This window comes from Barbus barbus, assembly GCF_936440315.1.
Source record: "Barbus barbus genome assembly, chromosome: 11".
Classification (NCBI taxonomy): Eukaryota; Metazoa; Chordata; class Actinopteri; order Cypriniformes; family Cyprinidae; genus Barbus; species Barbus barbus.
In genome coordinates, this window is record NC_136739.1 from 4,274,378 (window position 1) to 4,294,434 (window position 20,057).

The 20,057-nt window shown below is 38.5% G+C and overlaps 1 protein-coding gene across 1 annotated transcript in view; it reads left to right on the forward strand.

Moving 5' to 3' along the window:
- LOC306876884 (unconventional myosin-XVI-like) overlaps nt 1–20,057 on the forward strand; it is a gene marked incomplete at both ends in the record, with an annotated part of 162,128 nt that overhangs the window by 114,131 nt on the left and 27,940 nt on the right. Inside the window, 6 exons of the mRNA XM_079428326.1 lie at nt 1,376–1,581; nt 10,731–10,833; nt 12,013–12,109; nt 12,240–12,486; nt 14,724–15,094; nt 15,593–16,759. Of these exons, the coding sequence (XP_079284452.1) occupies nt 1,376–1,581; nt 10,731–10,833; nt 12,013–12,109; nt 12,240–12,486; nt 14,724–15,094; nt 15,593–16,759 (2,191 nt within the window). The remainder of the gene's footprint in view (nt 1–1,375; nt 1,582–10,730; nt 10,834–12,012; nt 12,110–12,239; nt 12,487–14,723; nt 15,095–15,592; nt 16,760–20,057) is intronic.

Below are 20,057 nucleotides of genomic sequence, written 5' to 3' on the forward strand. Positions count from 1 at the left end.
ACATAAATGTTTTGGCGCCGCATTAATGTCATCGCCGGTGTGGAAACACTATGACGTTTCAAGAAACAATGAAAAATTCACTATTTGTTGTCGCATGATGATATGATGAATGCGTGGCTAATTTTTCACTGTATAAGGAATATTTTTTGTAATTATTTATATAACATTATTACATGTTTTATAAAGCCTGAAGCATCAGAATCGGTATCGGCCAATCACCATGACAAGAAATCGGTACTCGGTATCGGCTGCAAAAATCCTGATCGGAGCATCCCTACTCTCCAGGTCTCCATGCTTACGTGACTAAAAAATTATGAATAAAAGTTAGTTTTGATCAATGCTGGTCATTCAAGAGTTAATAACAAGACGTTTTTATCACTTGGACAAGGATGAAACTTTCTAGATCACATACGTGCTTCTGTGGTGTCAAATGCAGTATTCTTTGAGAGGCTACATGTTTGGTTGTATGCATAATCTAAGCTTTTATGTCCAAAATAAAGAATACTTAATAAGGGCATAACACTTTTTTTTTACTTAATTAAGGAAACATATTTACCCTAAAATGAACATTTAATGACTGTCTTGTTGCAAACCTGGAACTAGCAGCGCTATTGTCATGTGTTCAATTCCCAACGAATGCATAAACTAATTTAGAAAGAAAAAAAAAAAAGTGTACCTTGAAGGCAGTGTTCAGTGCTTTGGGTAAAAAGCATCTTCCAAATACGCAAGTTTGAAGTTTGACCTCCATAATATATAAAACTGACCTGAGAAATTATGAGGTGTACTGGTCACTCTTATTTTTCTTATACAGGTTCTTAATGTGAAGCTGGGCTTTTAAAAGTGACAAAAAGCAAAAAATAAATAAATGTCTATATAACCTATGCACTATATTTCAAGTCATCTGAAGATGTGAGTCTCATACACGACTTGTATGGTACTTTCTTTATGCTTTTTGATATTGTAACCGCTCCAGTCCCCATTCACTTACATTATATGGAAAAGAGTTGTCTGTATTTTTCCTGTATCTCTTTTTCCTGTATTTTTTTCTTTTTGCCTGTATCTCCTCTCTTCAAAAGAAAAAAAGTCATACCAGTTTTAAACAACATGACAACAGTGTGTAAATGACGACATCATTTTATTTTTTGACTGAACTATTTCTTTAAATCTATTGTATAGGCTTTTAGTGCAGACATTGCACAAATAAAAAGGTTCTGTCTGGGCTTTCTTGTAAGTGGTGACAGATGGTGAGAGGAGGATGTACCATGACTCATGTTGCTTCAAAAATGGAAGCAAATAGGTGTCATTGAGATAAATCTGAATGTAACATAACAAACAACAGCCTTACCTGTCTTTTCCTGCCGCTCTCTCGTTCCAGAACTCTCTGTGTGAGATCACCAGTAAGCTGCAAGCGTGTACGCCTCACTTTGTTCAGTGCGTCAGGCCCAACAATGCCGGAAAGCCTGATGTGTTTGACAGCTTCCACGTGTCCTCACAGCTCCAGTACGTAGGGGTTCTGGATATGGTCCGCATGATCCGGTATGGATACCCGGTCCGCCTGTCTTTCACCAGCTTCCTGAGCAGGTGAGATCCTCAGCTCTTCAACTGGGCATTGATGTGATTGAAAGGCACTTTCCACAGTAAGATATGGTTCAAATAGGTGCCCCATTACTGTTTGTAAGCAGTAAACCACATGTTCTTTAAATAAGAACTTGTACATGTGTTAAATAAAATATTATAAAATATATTATATATAAATGTTATTTAATTTTATTTTAAAGAAATTAATATTTTTATTCAACTAGAGTGAATTAAATTGACAGTAAAGACATTTATAATGTTACAAAAGATTACATAAATGCTGTTCTTTTGAACTTTCTATTCATCAAAGCATCCTGGAAAAATGATGGTTTCCACAAAAAGTATATATTTTCAACTTTCATAAGAAATGTTTCTTCAGCATATTAGAGTGGTTTCTGAAGGATCATGTGACACTGAAGACTGGTGAGCATCAGGAATTATATTATATTATTATGTTATTTTAAATATTAATAATACTTAACAATATTATAGTTTTATTGTATTTGTTTTATAAAAATGAACTAATCAATTAAATCAAACTACAATAGAATATCATATTTTAGACATAATCAGTGCTCAGCAGAATAATAAACTTGTTGTAGAATAAAACATTATATTGTATTAATATGTAATATGATCATTTAAAAAATAAATAATAATAATATTTATTTATTTATTTACTTTTACTTACTTAATGTTAGGTCAATTTAATATGTTGAAAATGTAGCAGGTTTTGCTTTTTCTGTTGTCTAGTTTTAAATCATGCAGTTCATATCCTAGTATGTTTCCCATGAGAACCATATTACGTGGATACTAACTGAGGTCAAGACGTCTTTTAAACTCTATTTCTGTGGACATATATTTATGTTTCTATACGCTCGGCGCAAGAGGTTTTTCCAATCGATTTCTGCCTCCAGGACAAATGAGGTAAAGCGGCATTCCTGCTGGAAATATATCGTAAGTGCACTTTCTCAGACGCTGACAGGTGTCTGCCTGACTCGCGCTATATGCTTGAGATGGACTTTCAGATCAGCTGAGGTTAGGCAAAAAGTATATACCGTGTGTGTGCTAAGAGCAGCGTCTAGGGTGTGACACTGGATTCACTCCATGATTAATGCTCATAGGCCTCAGTGGGAAATGGTTTTTTGAGTGGCCATTTTTCTGATGGAGTGAGAATGGGGCAGTTTTGGAGACGATGACGTGCTCTTGGATGGGTCACCCTGATCTCAGCTCAACTTCACATGACTGGAAGAGAGAGAAATGGGATAAATCATCAAAGAGAAAGACTGGAAATTGGATTGAAAAAGAGGGCAAATTGTAATTTCAAGAAATCTTCCATGCGCTTTTTCAGAATGTGAAAGAAGAAGATAAAAGTGCGAGTGAAAATGAAAGAGGAGCAGGCTGTTCCTTCTGTCAAGCAAGGGTTCAGTGTGACTTTGGCTTCATCTTCCTCGGGAACACAGTGCCTCATCTTCATGTCATACTGACACCCATAGAATAGGCTGTTCCCTCTCTTTGCACAAACCAGACTTTATTTTAGGGCTGGAGAGGAATCCAAGTTCCCACTCCATCTTTGATGCTTTTTCTCTCATTTCATCCCTCTGTCATCCCCTTTCAAACATAACTTTTGTCCGAAGTTCACAGAAGGGTTTATTAGTTTGCTTTAGTTTTCTTTTTGTTTTTAGTTTTCAGTGTCACTTTACTTATTTTTCAGAAACAGTTCCAGTGTTTATGTATTTTCTATGGGAACAGGAATTTTAGGGAGGACATATCAAAGTCAATTTTATTTTACAGTGAAATTACTGTACAATATATTTTTTGATCTGTAATAATAATAATATAGTAGTAGTAGTATTGCTATTATGAATTATATATTTTTCTTAAATAGTCTTTCTTACATTTTTTTTATTTTACAGTGAATCTACAACACAATATTTATTGTTTAAATATAATAATAATAATAACAATAACAATAGAACTTGATAATTATAGAATTTGATCTGTGCTAGCCATATGACGGCATAAAATTTTCATGATGCGATTAATTGCGAAACCTTTTATCACGGTATACGGTATTATCGCAATATTAAAATTTAGTTGCAAAAACGTGTGGTCATAATACAGTATAACAGGTTTAATAACTGTTTTGATAACAAAAAAACGGAACATTAAAATACAATAAATCAATACACAAAAAAATGTATAAAGTAAAACCTTTGTTAATGAATTAATACAATGAGCTATAGCTACATTTGCTACAGAAGTTAATCATATTTTTAAAAAATTCAGCTGTTAGTTCATGTTAGCTCGAGTTCATTAAATAACACAGTTGCAACTTTTGATTAATTAAATATTGAAATTAAGATTAGTGAATGTTTAGAAGATTTTTTAATTAGCAGTTTATGTCAACTAATGAATTAACTAATGTCCGCTAATGGAGCCTTAATGCAAAGTGTGACCGAACAAAGAATCAAACCATTTTCTAACAATATATTGGGTATGTTGTAGTCCAGATTACAATGTAAATAATTGTAAATAAATGGCCAATTAAGTCTAAGTATTTGGCGCTGTGATGAACACCATAGTGAATACAAAAATCTGAACGTCTATTTAAATCATTTAAACACATTTCAGAAAGTGCTTTGATTACAGGGTTTCCGGGGTAACAGCTGCATTTCTGCTGTCCAGCGCCATCTGCTGTCGGATAGTGAATGTGCGTTTTCATCCAGAGCTTCTCTCACGCGTTCCGCCATGTGCTTCTCATCCGTGCTTGTTTACATCAGAGTGCATATGCATACAGCAGTGTTGTGCATTGTGACCAGTTGATGGGAAAAGTATTCTTAAAATGCATAAAAAAAAATCTGAATAATTTGTAATAAATAATTATTCAGTGTTTTGATGTGCCCACGATAACAATAATAGTGCATGTTCATTATCGTGAGATATCGCATTACCGAATACCGGCACGTCTAATCTGTGCATTTATATATAACCTGGTGTCATGCGTTAAACACGAGATCTGAGCCCAAAGTTTAAACACATCCATCTAGCCCATGTTTACATGGAAAAACAATGGAAAAGTAGCACAGTGGAATGAAAAAACACTTTCTGTGTGAACAGGCCCTTTGAGCTATTCCTCATTGCTGCTCTTTTCTCCTGAGTGTCTTTCTCACTGTTTTATCATTTTAGATTTACTTAAGTGTCTAATTCTCCAATCTCCTTCCCCACTGTTTTTCTGAGCAGTGTAATTCAGTGTGCTTTCATTAGATCACACATTGCTCTTTCTCTCTCGCTCGGTAAAGGATAAAAGGATTACGGTAACATTCCAGTGTGATAATGAATCAGGACGCTGCTGGTCACATGACACTGTAAGTTTCCACTACCTGGCTGTAAACATCATGAATCTTTCAGAAAGAGAGAGCGTACAAGAGAGAGGGACTATGGACACTTTATCCTCAGAACATTTTAGCTCCCAGACAGCAGCTCGTGTTGACTCTGGATTAAATGACCCAGACATTTGTGTTTAGACTGGGGATAAAATAGCTCAGATTCTCCCGTGATTATAAATATTGTTTTGACTACATGCAATGAAGCACATAGTCTTCTGATAACATAACATTGCTATTTTCGAGAGCCTTTTAGAAGAGCAAGAAGGATCTACTGTGTGCCAGTGTCTTCTTAACTATTTGTAGTCACATGTGTCACCTGCTCATTTGCATAAAGTGATACTTTTCTCTTTCGCAGCAAATGGTCTCTGTGAGCCATATGCTTTCCCATTATTAGAGTCGATCTGTGGTGTCCATTCTCACATTCCGATGATGTGCTGTGTTTTTCTGTGAGCGCATGGCTGCCATGTGCGTGGTTTGTTTTAGTGTAAGTGTGTACGTGTGTGTATTAGCATCACAATAATGCTACAGCGGGCCAGACAGGGTGAGAGGCTGCCGATGGGATGCAGGCAGACGAAGGCCAGACGATTGTGATGGAAATTTTGGGCTTTCGAGCTGGAGGTTGTCTGACACGGAGGTCAATTTTCATGGCCTTTCATAGGGGGTGCTCTGTCAGCATTTTGTGTGTGTTTGCTTTGACATTCAAGCTGTTCATATATGTCTTTGTGTGTGTGCCGAGAGTTGTAGAAGCTTGTTTATTTGTGTTTTTGAGTGCTCTTATTTGCTGATGTTTGTCTATATCTAAATATGTGTAACACATATCCTTAAACACAATCTGATTGTTTGTCTCACTCTGCTTATTCATGCCCCTGTCACATTATATTTGTAAAAATGTCAGTATTGATACTTGTCTGTTGATTCACTGCCTCAAAAACAAGCCTAAATCTGAAGCCATCTGTCTATCAAAGGAACAGTCGTTTCAACAGACATTGTTGCAAGATTCAAAATCTTTGTGTGTGTGTGTGTCTTTAAAAAAAAAAAGATTTTTTTTTTAAGAAGAAGGTTGTTTTTGTCAATGGTTGCCCAAGGCAATGAGGTCCAAAATTACATTGGATGACCCAATGAATATATGGAGGAAAAAATAAACATTGTCCAAAATTATCTTTTGTTTTAATTTAGACATTTTAGCATCTCAAAAATACATACATACATAAATAAATAAATAAATAAAAGTATTGCTGAAATCAACCTTGTTATTAGACAAATGATTGGACATTACCTTAAAGAAAATCCAAAATTATTATTATTGTTATTGTTATTATTATTTTACAATAAATAATCTTAAATGAGATGTTTCTGTCAAAGTTATTTCTCTCATTAATGTTTTAAATTTTCAAAGTTTGGAGGTGGTAAAATTATTTTTCCCATGAATTAGTATGTTTTACACAGTTTTCTACAGGTGTTTTTCAGTGTCATGATCCGTCAGAAATAATTCATGCTGATTTGATGCTCAAGATATTTGATGCTCATTTCTGTTTGCACTGCCCAGAGCAAACAACACACAAATTGCCCTTTTCTTGCACCCTGTGCCAGGTCTTTGTCCGAGCGCACGTGTGTTGATTTTCTGTTGACTTGTGGGTAAATAAAGAAGTGAAGCCTTGGATAAATGCGGCTTTGTGTTTGCTTATGATGTGGAGTCATGTGTACCCTCCATCCAGCACGTCTCTTCCAAAGACGCCTTGACTTCCCGAGGCTGCGAGTCACAAAGAGCCCATTCACAAACTCCAGCGCCTCCATCAAGCCATTCATGAGCTGTTGGTTTTTATAAATGTGTGACATGAGATGGAGAAGTTCTTGGATGATTTGATCCTTTGAGTACAGTATTTTTCTTCTCTGTCATCATGGTCTTTATGAATGAAGTGGGGTGTGTAGCCTGAGGTGTGTGGTTGTCTCTGGCCCAGCACTAATGAATATGACAGGATTATTTATCACGGTTAAGCTCAAGCCTCGGGACAATCTACTCATCCACCTATAAACGCAATGCAGAATCCTCACTGTATCGCACACCACAGCACACACAGACTCAGAAACAAATACGTGGATCTGAGTCAGAGTACACTGAATCAAAATGAGGCAGTGAGGGATTGAAGTATTCATTACCATGTTCTTAAAGGGATAGTTTACCCCAAAATAAACATTCTGTCATCAGTTGCTCATCCTCATGCCTTTTCATTTTTATTCAAACCTGTATGATTTTCTTTATTTTTAGGAACAAAAGGTTTTTTGAAGAAGGTTGTTTTCGTCAATGTTTGTCCAAGGCAGTGGGATCCACAATTAGACTGGATGACCCGATGACTATAGGGGGACGAACAAATAAATGATTTTGTTTTCCAAAGAAGAAAGATATGCACACAGGGTTTGCAGTGACATAATTTAGATTTGTTTAAGCATCTAAAAAAATAGCTATTAGTTGTAAAAAATAATATTATATTGTGACCGCAAAACGGAATTTTCAGCATCATTACTCCAGTTTTCAGTGTCGTATGGTGATGGATCTTTTCGAAATCATTCTAATATGCTTATTTTTATTATTATTATCATTATTATATTTGTATTATTATCAAGGATAAAAACAGTCGTGCTTCTTAATATCGTTGTACAAACAGTAATGCATATTGTTCAGGATTCTTTAAGGAATAGGAAGTTCAGAGGAACAGTTTTTTGAAATAGAAATATTTTGTGACATATTTAATGTCATTTTTGATGTGGCTTTGCTGAAATAAATAACTTTATTTGCATCTCCAAGACCTCTGTTGGTTAATCTGGAAAGATGAACAAACATCATGAGAAACATTTTTAAAGAAGCAATTTTACATGCATTGTAAATGTATGCCCTTTTATTTTTTTTATAATGCACAAAAGTATATTTACTTTCATGAATACCCACAATAGCCATCATAATGAAAAATGCATACATCAGTTATCATATTGCAGATTGCATGTGCAAAATTTCTTCTCAATCTGAAAAGATGCTCATAACATTAACCACCAACTGGCTCTGCCTTACTCATTTCATCTGGTTTATTTGTTTTATACAAACACTCTTGTGATATATTTTTTTTTCACCTAGTTAGAGGCTTTAATGGATAACAGCTGGGAACAGGAAACCCTGCAATAATACACTAATTTACATAAGGCTCTCTCTGTACCTTCCCGTTTTATTTTTCTTAGTATGCTCAGCTCCGGTACTTTGAGAGGTATAGAAATTTGATTTATGCATTAATATACATGCTCACACATGAGTCCCTGCTTTTTTTTCCTGACAGCAAAAATGCCGTCAGCGGTTCTTATCGCCATAATGATGCTCAGAATAAGAGATGATGGTCTGTTGTCATCCTCGCTGTTTTATTGTGGCTATTTGCTGTGCATATTGAGGTAGATCTCCTCCCTCCCAATTCAGAGTTTAACTGCCAGGCAGTCGACCCTGTTGAGTTCATATGACTCAATCCCCAAAGGCCCTACAAACTGTGAGGGCATCGATAATTTTCATATTCATATACAAGAGGTCTCTGGTTTCCCCTGGCTCCCTTCATGGTCGATGACTCCTGTGGGAAGCCGTGGGTCTTGGGCATGAAAGAAGGGTTAGGGGAAGTTCAGAAGCACCAGGCTGCTGTAAATCACATTGAAAGGGAGACGCTGAGTTAATTTAGCTTAAGACTTTAACAAGTGTTTGACTGAGCACGTGGAGAAGCCCCCCAATACGCTACATCCCTACAATCCCACCCTCCCATCTGTTCACCATGTGCCACTTGACCAAAGCATGTGAGCTGTGTGCTCGGTGGAAACGGTGAGGGTATTGTGTAAATTATTTACTAATTTTTGTTGAAAGTCAGGATGTCAATTTTAACTCACGCATTAAGATTTCTTGCATCACGAATCACGGGCATGACACTTTAATGGCCCATAATGCAGCTGTGTATGAGAAAGTATTCACCACATGTTTAATTGTGTTAATAGGCAGGCAGAACAAAAGATCAATTTTGTGAAGTATTATTGGAAAGTCGCATCAAAAATGCTGAATGTTTTGGGAATGAGATGTGTAAATGCATATATGGGGCAACAAAAGATATGCTGTGAAATTTAAAAAAATATATGAACAGAAGTATTCAATTCACATATTAAAAATGTGTGTCATGATATTACATTTTTGTTACATGATTATCATGGTCTAAAAGAATTCACAGTAATGATATATTTATAGAATTTTGGGGAGCGAGTCTCGTTTTCGTCTTCCATTTCTGACAACTTGATTTTTGTTCAGCAGTTGTAGCATCATCTTCTTCTTTTTTTCATGATGGGTGGCAGTCAGTGTTACGGTGTGGTCAAATTCTTAAAATTTAGGCAAAGTTTTGCAAGCAGAAAAAAGGGTCCATTATCAATAGTTTAGTGATGAATAAATCACTGCTCACACAGAAGTGGAACACAAGCATTGTTGTGTTTGTCAGCACTAAAATTCACAAATTCACATGATCGATTTGAACATGAGCGAAATCTGCATAGGGATCTTTTTCGCCCCTTTGCGTGAAACGCCAAATTACACAGATTCCTATTGAAATGAATGGACTTCACCTGCAAAATTTTGCAGAACATCAGTAAATGTGATCCAACTGCTGTTATTTCAACCATATAGAAATGGTACTGGATTATTTATACTATTATCATATGTATCATATTAGCATATCAGGATTTCATTTTTAAAACGATTGTCATCAATAGTGGGATATAGTAAGACTCAGTGAGTAATATCACTCTCTCATCTCAGATGTGTAATCCATATAAAATTGAAAGCAATTGTATCATCATACTAATTCATCACCCTTGCAATTGTATGCAATTGCAATTTTTTTTAACATCGTTTGTCTGGAAGTTCATTATATAAAAATCCCATATTGAAAGAACTGTAGGCCAATTTAGAGCAAGATTTCATCAAGTGAGAAAATGGATAACCTTGAGTAGAGCTTGTGCGGAGTAATTGTATAGGCTTTCAATTGACCTTGAATTTTTATTTTTATTTTTTTTTAATGAACGAACAATCTGAAAATGTACATTCACTTCCTGAACCTAAAGTTGAAAAGCAACAAATTGAATTCAGGATAGAAAAGCAATTGTTTTTTTTTTTGTTTTTTAAGATGTAATTTGCATGGATCCCGCATGCTTGAGTTCTTCCTTTGTGAATTCCTTTAGTCTCGTTGATTGTTAAACACCATTCCCTTGCGCCAGATGTTCATAACGCATAATCCATATGCACAAACACACACACGTGTTCGAGGGGTGTGTCTACAGCTTACCCCCTCTCTCCACAGATGCTTGATCCCTCTACTCCAGAACAATGCAGGAAAGCTCTCCAAGTTTGACCTTTCTCTGTGAATGGTTGTCTTGCCAACAGCCACTGCAGCAGATGCTGAGAAGTCTTCCAGACTCTGAAACCCTTTGACCCTCGAATTGCATCTCTCGGTGGGTTTTCCCACCAAGGGAGTGAAGCTGAATGACCAATTAAGAAGTCCTAGATGGTTATTGCAGTTTGAAAATCACAGCCCTGTTAAACAAGGCCAACAGGAAGTGGGTAGTCTTTATGGTTCATGCAGACAGCATTCCCGTACAGGCATTAGTGGCCATCATGCTATAATGCTGCAGTAATGGGCTCATAGAGTTCCTCTGCAGTTGAGTATGTGGGTGACAATGATGTTCTGTGTGTTTGTGATGCAGATACAGAGAACTGGTGGACACCATCCTCACCGACAGGAAGAAAGCATCCGCAGAGGAGAAGTGCCGCCACATTCTGCAGCATTGTAAACTCCAGGGCTGGCAGGTGAGTTACCTAAGACGTCTACAGAGCTTTAGGGAAATGTTCTGAAACTAGTGAGCATGGATTACAAAGACTTGATTTTAAGGGATCGTCTAAGGTAGGCAACACAATTGTGTTTTGAGATACCTTATGTTTTTCCAAATTCTATACCAGCATCACATCTATCCTTTGCAGGGAAAGCAGTTCTAGAATGTGTTATGACAATATAATAAAAAACCAAGGTGGTAGACGAGCGATTTCGATTCTTGATCTTAATGTTAATCTCATATTCCTTTTAATACTGCTAAGCAAAGATTGAGTTTAAAGATGTACTATTTTACACAACATATACAGTATGTGTGCTTTGTGTTTAGTTTAGCATCATGCTATCATCAAACTCTGTTGAACTCAATTTTAAGTTGAGACTCGTGTGATGTACTGTTATTTGGTTATTAGGTTACATATCAATTATGATATGTTTAGACAAAAGTCTTAGCAGTCATTTGTCTAAACTGGAAGTAAAAAAGAGAATCAAATTTACTCAATTTTTCTTTTCCATGTTTCTACTAAAGAAAATATTTTAGGTAAAGGTCACACATGGAATTAAGTAAAATGCATTTTAACTCGGTTAAGTAAAATGAACAAATTGAATAAATACTTTTTCTTTAAATTTATCTTAATATTAATCATAAAGGTTTGCTTGCCACAGCACTGACATAAACAGTAACGTTCATTGAATGAACCCACCAACACCATAATCTTCATATAATCATCATACAATCTAACCACAGTCTCCACAAAAACGGCCCAAATAACTGAACATGAAACACAAACAGGTCTTTCCTTTTACTCAAAAATTCATAAAATAACACTTAATTGTATTATTGTCTACCCAATTCAGTCCTATGTAAAGCATGTTGTGAACTAAAAATCTGTCTATGCAGTTTCAGTCAATGCAATAACGATTCAACAACAAAGTGGATTAAGTAAACTTTAATTTGACATTTAAGTGGGCTGTACGAAATTAAATTAAGTTGTGATCAAATGTTCAGCAATTGTGTTGCTTTAGCTGATTTCAAGTAAATTGAACAAGCAGCAAAAATATTGTTTTCCTGTGTATTTAGGTAGTAGGCAGCAAACTAGGTTTTGGAACAGAGTTAATGTTATTACCTATCTCTCTTCCACTTTTCTTCTCTTGCTCAGATGGGGAACAGTAAGGTTTTCTTAAGATACTGGCAGGCCGATCACCTTAATGACCGCTGCCATCAACTGCACAGGAAGATTATTGTCTGTCAGAAAGGTAAAGTGATAGGCATAGACTGTGTGGTCATACTGTATTATCTGTCACCAGGCTCATATTTTTACTTAATTGTGTGTGTGTGTGTGTGTGTGTGTGTGTGTGTGTGTGTGTGTGTGTGTGTGTGATTCAGTGGTGCGTGGCTGGTTGGCCAGACAATGTGCGAGTCGCAGTCTCACGTCTCGGCAGCAGGAGCAGTGTAACATCCAACGGTTCCTGCAGGGAGCAGAGGACTTGGGTATGCGTGCTTACGACTGCTTGGTCATCCAAAACGCAGCAGATATCGCACGAGAGAACGACCGCCTCCGGGGTCACATCAGTGCTCCACCGCTGGGTGAGAGACCAGAACCTGTGGGCAAAGAAGAAGACTCGCCCAAGAGGTGAAACTTATAGCACAGAATGTGTTACTTTTTTAACTAACCATGAATTGTTAGTAATCTCTTTTTACAATAAACACATCTCAATTTAAAATTATTCTCAATTATTAAAATTAGCTATTTCTAGGGTAACAAGGTTCTCATAAGTTGAGTGCGCTCCTGTCTCTATTATTTAATTAATTCTTAAAATAAAATACATATCAGGGAAATAATCATATTTATATTGGTGTCCCTTAGAGGATCTTACAAGAAATATTGTCTTGTCTGCTGAAATTCAATCAGATGTGGCAACTCAAATCAGAGTGCTACTATGAGACTTCCTCTTGAAGGATTATATTTGACACGCTAACAGTCTAAATTATATTGGAGTGTCTTATTATATTCCAAAATGGGCCTTTTTCACTTGGGTGTGAGGAACCTATAAAAATTCATGGGAGGTTTTATTGGTTCTCCTTGTTCTCCGTTTGCAAACAAAATGGGAACGGAATGCACCTTAGTTTGCCACTGATACATGCCAGAATCACTGGGACTTTTTTAGATTTTAGTTGGAATTCAGCAAAAAGGAAGCCTGATCTCAGGTTAGTTGTAGATGCCATTAACGGTGAAACATACAATACGTACTACCATCTCCATCTGAAAAAGTCTGCAGATCAAGGTCAGATTTGCCTATTCGATTGATATTCAGTACCCAAAACTGATTCCCAAGGCAATATATATATAATTTTTATTTTTTTTTTATTTTTTTTTATTAATAGTTACAGAAGGTACAAAAAAAAACAAAATTTCTGACTGAATGAGTCGCATGAGCCATGGTGAAAGGGGTTTTAGGCATTCCACTTCAAGACCATCCCATACCTGTGATGAAATCACAGTAACACAGATTATTAAGTGGCTTGTTGCTTTATTAAAACTATCCAAACACACAGGACTTAGCACAGATTTATGTAGAAATTAGGCACGAACAACTGACACAATGCAACAGTTGCCAAGGAAGGGCTGATCATTATCATTGGAAGGGAATCTATTAACACAAGCATAAACACAGGTGTATTTAGGTGGCCATTGTCATCAGCAATGCCTCAATCATTCTGCATCTGACCATCTGCTCTTATGAAGGGGGTGGGCTTCTTGTTGTTCAAAAAACGCACACGCATTTATCACATACATTTACTTTTAGCATCACAAATGAGGGAGGGGCAGGTGATTAAGTGATAGGGGTTTCATAGCTAATCTAGATGTGGCAAACTCAATCTTGACAAGTGAGTCAAGAGGAGCTCCATACTGCTAATCAGAGAGAGATAAGACCCACCCCCGCTCTGGGTTGCTGAGATCTCCTTAGGGATTTAAGTCACTGTAACCCCTCACCACCCCCCTGTTCCCCGAATACCATCCACCCCAACACTCCCATCGCCTTTCCTGCGAGAACAACAGATGGTAGGCCCAGATTATAGGGGAAATATCAAACAAAAGTGTGCATGTCACATTAGAGTATTACTGGAATCAGATTAGACTTGAACAATCAGCAATGTAAATAATCTTTTTAGGCTTTAGTTTTTGTATATCATAGTGTTTAGAATCATAATGCAATGCTAATTTGTTGGAATCGTTTACTGGTATCAAGGAAAAAATGAAAATGAGTTATCTCTGAGTCTTTAATGCTAATGCATGCTAAAAAGTGCAAAACAAAGTGGTGTGCTCTTTGTGCATATATGTGTAGATAATTTTACTTTACCACAATTCATTGTGCCCCCTGGCTACCATGAGGTACCACTTTTTGTGAATTAATTTGATCCGCATTTCATGTAATTATTAAGGTTACATTTTTAATCGATTGACAGGCCTAGTCATTTATTTTATTTATCTTGAATGTTATCTTGAACACCCATTCCAGTTAGTGTAGTGTAATGAAATCTTAGCCCAGAGATGAATGGACAGCATGACATTGGTGTATTGATTTGATGAAGGTTGAGGCTGATCCTCCCACACATGGCAGCTGCTTAGCACCTTTACTACCCATCATACATTGAGACTGGACATATGCTTCTAGTCTGATAGTGAGTAAAAGATTGAAAGAACAAACTTATGAATGAATAATGATTTGCTTGTTTGGGGTGGGGGAAAGATACCAGGGTAATACCAGTCATGATGAATAGCAGAAATGGCATTATAAATCTTATTTACACAAGCAGTTGTACCATTTGAATTTGCTGAATTATTCATCCCATCATCCTTTTGTTTAGGGCTGTTGAAAAAAGTGGGAGGTTTAACGATGTGGCAGGCCGTGGGGGGAACAGACCACTCCGGCATTTCCGCTCCAGCTCTGTGCCTCTACCCCTGGTTATGGACAGCTTGGTACACTCCAGCATCGGGACATCAATCAAAGCAGCCCTTCAGCCTGCGTCACACTCCACTGAGGAGGGAAATGGAGGGAGCCTCTCCTCCCCACGAAAACAACCTCCTCCCAAACCCAAACGAGACCCTAATACACGTCTGAGTGCATCATACGAGGCAGTGAGCGCAGGGCTGAGTATTGCACCCAAAGAGAGCCCTGCTGAGGGTCAAGCCTCTCCATCTGGAAGCCCACCAAAAACCCAACTCTCTCCTTCTGATCGTATGTATAAATATCAGCTCAAACATTCACTGCATGTCCAAAAGTATGTGGACACCCTCTTCTATTATACATGATGTATTGACCTGCACAAAGCCTAAACCTGAATCCCACTGATTCACCTTTGGGAGCCAGACCCAATCATGCAACATCAAAGTCCAACCTCACTAATGCACTTGTGTCAGAATGGGTGCAATACTTGCATCCCTATTCCAACATCTAGAGAAAAAACCTTTCCAGGAGAGTGCAAGGAGAATTAGGGAGTACCAACTTGCCATTAATGACAGTGGTTTCAATATAATAAGTGTTGATTAAATATTAATTAATTGTAAATACACTGGTGTGTTCAGATGTCCACATACTTTTGGCCATATACATGTTTCATGCAACACAGAACTAAATGTCTTAATCTACTTCAGTATTGAGAATTGTTCCTGGCATTCCAGTAAATAGCTTTTCCTTTTCCTTCCAAAACCATCCATTATCCCACTACGCCTCCAGCTCTCTCTAAACCACGCCCTCACAGTGATGACTACAGCACCATGAAGAAGATCCCACCCCCCAAGCCCAAACGCAGCCCTAATACCAAACTGACAGGCTCCTATGAGGAGATATCTGTACCTTCTCCGGCACGGCCCACAGACATGAAACTTGTTAGCCTGATACGAGGCGGTCACTGCTTGGGTCTCATCCAGCGAGCAGCATCTGCGGATGGCCCCCATTCATCTGTGCTAAGCCTCTACCCCTGCCAGGATGAGGAGGATGTGTATATTGAGATGGTGGGGGCCTCAAGAGCCCTCAGCCTGGCTGACTCCCACAGTCCAGAACTGGGAGAGGCGGTATACGAGGAAATGAAGTACTTCCCACCTGATGAGGTGGGGTCAGCTCCGGTGATCAAGCTTGAAGCTATCAATCCCATTACCACTACCCTACCTGCCCCAGTGCTGGAAATCAAGAGGCCTGTGACTTTGATGGAGCACTCTGGCACGCTTGGGGTAAAGCAGCAGGGCAAGGATGGGACGGCATGTGACATTCCAGCTCCATTCCCCAACCTCCTTCCACATCGTCCCCCTCTTCTAGTCTTCCCTCCGTCCCCTGTCACCTGCTCTCCCGCCTCAGATGAGTCCCCCCTCACGCCTTTGGAGGTGAAGAAGCTGCCTGTGTTCGAGACCAACCTCAACTACACCAGCCAGGATGGGGGCAGCCCACTCTCCCCACAGTATACCCGGCAAAGAGCTGACTCCTCACCGAGTCTTTCTGTCTTAATGCCAGACAAATCCACGCCACCCTTGACTCCTCCTCCCCCTCCGGCAGCACTTCCACCTCCTTACCGTCCCCCATCCCATTTCCCCTTCCCCCCTGAACCAAACTTCTTGGTCCTGACCCGTGCATCTTCTGTGGCTACCACCGATTCCCCCAAAGTCTCCCATAAAATAGGCCACGGTCTGGCAGAGACGCCCCCAAGCAGTTCCAAACCTCCCTTCTCTCCAGTAAAGACCTCGAGGCCAGAGCCCCGCAGAGCTCACTCCTGCTCCTCCTCGCCTCTGCTCTTCAACCCTGCCAATGGGAGACCCCTCACCAGCCCTCTAGATGAGCTCAACACCCTTTTCAGCTCAGGACGCAGCCTGCTCCGCAAATCCACCACTGGAAGAAAGATCCGTGACAGCGGTGAGTGAGGGTGTGTGCATGTGTTTGGGTACATGTGTTCTAAAGGTGTTGTAAGTAATTCCGGTGCCATTTGTTGCACCAAAAGGAATTGGATACACGAATGACCAAGCACTTTGTCTATAGTTGAGCCAGTGTTGGACCACGTCAGGCCTCTCAGTCATAAAAAGCAATGTTGAAAGTGCCACAGAGCGACAGTACTTTATTTCGACTTTTTGCTGAAATCTTTTGTTTCACAGCAGAAATTCAGTCATACAGATTTAGAATGTCATGAGGGTGAGTAAATTAGCTGCATTTCTATCACAGATTTGCACAAAACTTTTGCGATATTTAATAAGTCAATAAAAAACTATTGCGAAATGATGCTGTTTCCATTAACCGATGTAACACTAAAACCTTTTTTTTTTTTCCTCTCACGATAAGTCATTTTGATGTATGTTGGTAGGTTTACAGCGAAGCAATAAGGACGCTTCTGAAATGTACTGCAGCGCAGCTGGTTTAAACCACACCATTGACTAGAGTGGCCACATCTGAGCCATAATGCGTCGCAGACATGTGCAGTGTAAATAAGGGGTTATCCAAGCATTAATGGCAATGAAATTCCCTTATTCTTGAGAGTGGCCACGTATGTGGTGTTTATTTGAGGTTATAGTATATTAAAGAATGATTGTGATTTTTATTTACACCAGGTGACCTGTAATTGTGGAAAAATAGTTTCCATTGCAGTTTTTGAAAATATTCCTTTCAAATTGCCTGAAAAACCTTTTGCGTAAAAACTTTTTTTGATATATATTGGAGTTTTTGGGAAATTGTCATGTTACCATTGGACGTATTTTCGATTCACAATTTTAATTTGCGCAATTTGAAGGTTAATGGAAACACAGATTATGATTACACAGTTTTCATTTTTTGTGTGAACTTTCCTTTTAAACCGTTGTATTGCTTGCTCCAAAGACATGAATCGCAGATTTGTCTTGAATCACAGATTTTTATAGCTCATCAAAGGAGTTTACGCTCACCAGCACACATGGTCATGCTTAATTTGCTGCAGGAGCATTAAAATAGTCTGGTCAAATTATAGAAACTTTCCCATCACGCTCATCCAGTGCCATGCTTTATGTTTGTCAAAAACAGTGAGGTTAGTGCTGATAAAACAGACATTTACCATAAAACCTTAGTGTTCTCTCCCAGAAACCCATTATGATGCAGGCAGTGTGTTTATGTATGATGGAGGTTTAGTCTGTATTTTGCATCTTCTCTGGATCACTTTTACGGCACAACAACATCCTTATGCAACAACTGCCCTTAAATGCTTCTAGACTATGGGCCCAAAGGTTGAACTGAGCCAGAATAATCTGGAATGGTTTTCCGGCATCTTTATTTATCTTTATATTTAACTAACATATAAAGCACATTAAGGACATATCCATTTAATGAAAAGAGTGTTAAATGTCACATTAAAAGAAGATAATTTGATGAGAAAGCATTCTTAGGAAGGATGCTGGGTGTGCATGCCAATTTAGTTCACATGCTGTGTCCAACACAGTTTCCCTCGCCTCCCCCTCTTAACCTTTGTATTTAATTAAAGATGCTTTATCTACTCCCATCATGAATTTATGAGCGTGGATCCCATATGACCCCAACCCATATGTGCTCGTGCAAAATAAATGTGAGAACTTCAATGTTGTTTCACAAATGTGCAACTGTCAAGTTTAATCTAAATATCTTAGTCCTTGATTGGTTACTTTGTTGAGCTGTTTAACTATTTTCCAATCTATAGGCGAGAATCAGCTGTCTGCATTCTGTTTATATGCATCGCCAAGATCACGAAAGATCAATACAATTAACTTAGCAAACACTGTGACTAATTGCATCAATCAGAAGCAGACATTTTTAAACTCTATATGGATCTAAAGCAAAGATCATTTTAAGAATATGGAATCTCCTTTGATTGCAGTGGATGATTGAGATGTCTGGTTTGTTAATTTCATGTGTAACAGCATTTTATGGGATGTTATGGAGACATAATCAATGAGCTTTAATTATTGGGTGCATGTGTAATGTTGTCTAGAGATATATATGTACGTGTATGTACAGTGCCGTGTAAAGGTTTTTGCCCCCTTCCTGTTTTTATTTATTTAATTTAATTTTTTTGCATGTTTGTCACACTTAAAAGATTCAGATCATCAAACTAATTTTAATATTACACAAAGATAATGCTAATAAATACAAAATTCAGTTTTTAAATGATGATTTAATTTAACAAGGGAAAAAGCTGTCCAAACCTACCTGGCCCTACGTAAAAAATTAATTGCCCCCTCCTGTTAAATCATGAAAGAACTGTGATTTAACCACATTATTTTAGAAAGCTGAGTTAAATTTCACTATCCAAACCTAATCTACCCAAGCCTGATTACTGCCAGACCTGTTGAATCAAGAAATCACTTAAATAGAACCTATCTGACAAAGTAAAGCATGCTTAAAAGAGTAACACATCATGCCGCGATCTAAAGAAATTCAAGAACAGATGAGAAACAAAATAGTTGACATGTATGAATGAATGAATTAATGATGCATTCATATAGCGCTTTTATTGTGATTTGCTGTATACCCAAAGCGCTTTACAATCAAGTGGGGGTCTCTCCTCAACCACCACCAGTGTGCAGCATCCACTTGGATGATGTGACGGCAGCCACAGTACAACGGCGCCAGTGCGCTCACCACACACCAGCTACAGCTGGAGAGGAGAGAGTGATAGAGCCAATCAAGTGGATGGGTATTATTAGGAGGCCATGATTGACAAGGGCCAGTGCAGGGAATTTGGCCAGAACACCGGGGTTACACCCCTACTCTTTACGAGAAGTGCCATGGGATTTTTAGTGACCACAGAGAGTCAGGACCTCGGTTTAACGTCTCATACGAAAGACGGTGCTTTTTACAGTACAGTGTCCCCGTCACTATACTGGGACGTTACGACCCACACAGAACGCAGGGTGAGCACCCCCTGCTGGCCTCATTAACACCTCTTCCAACAGCAACCTAGTTTTCCCAGGAGGTATCCAGGTACTGACCAGGCTCAACCCTGCTTAGCTTCAGAGGGCAACCAGTCTTGGGCTGCAGGGTGATATGGCTGTGGCAATGTATCAGTCTGGAAAAGTTTATAAAGCCATTTTTAAGGCTTTGGGACTCCAGCGAACCACGGTCCAGAGCCATTATCCACGAATGGAGCAAACTTGGAACAGTGGTGAACCTTCCCAGGAGTGGCTGGCCTACCGAAATTACTCCAAGAGCGCAATGACAA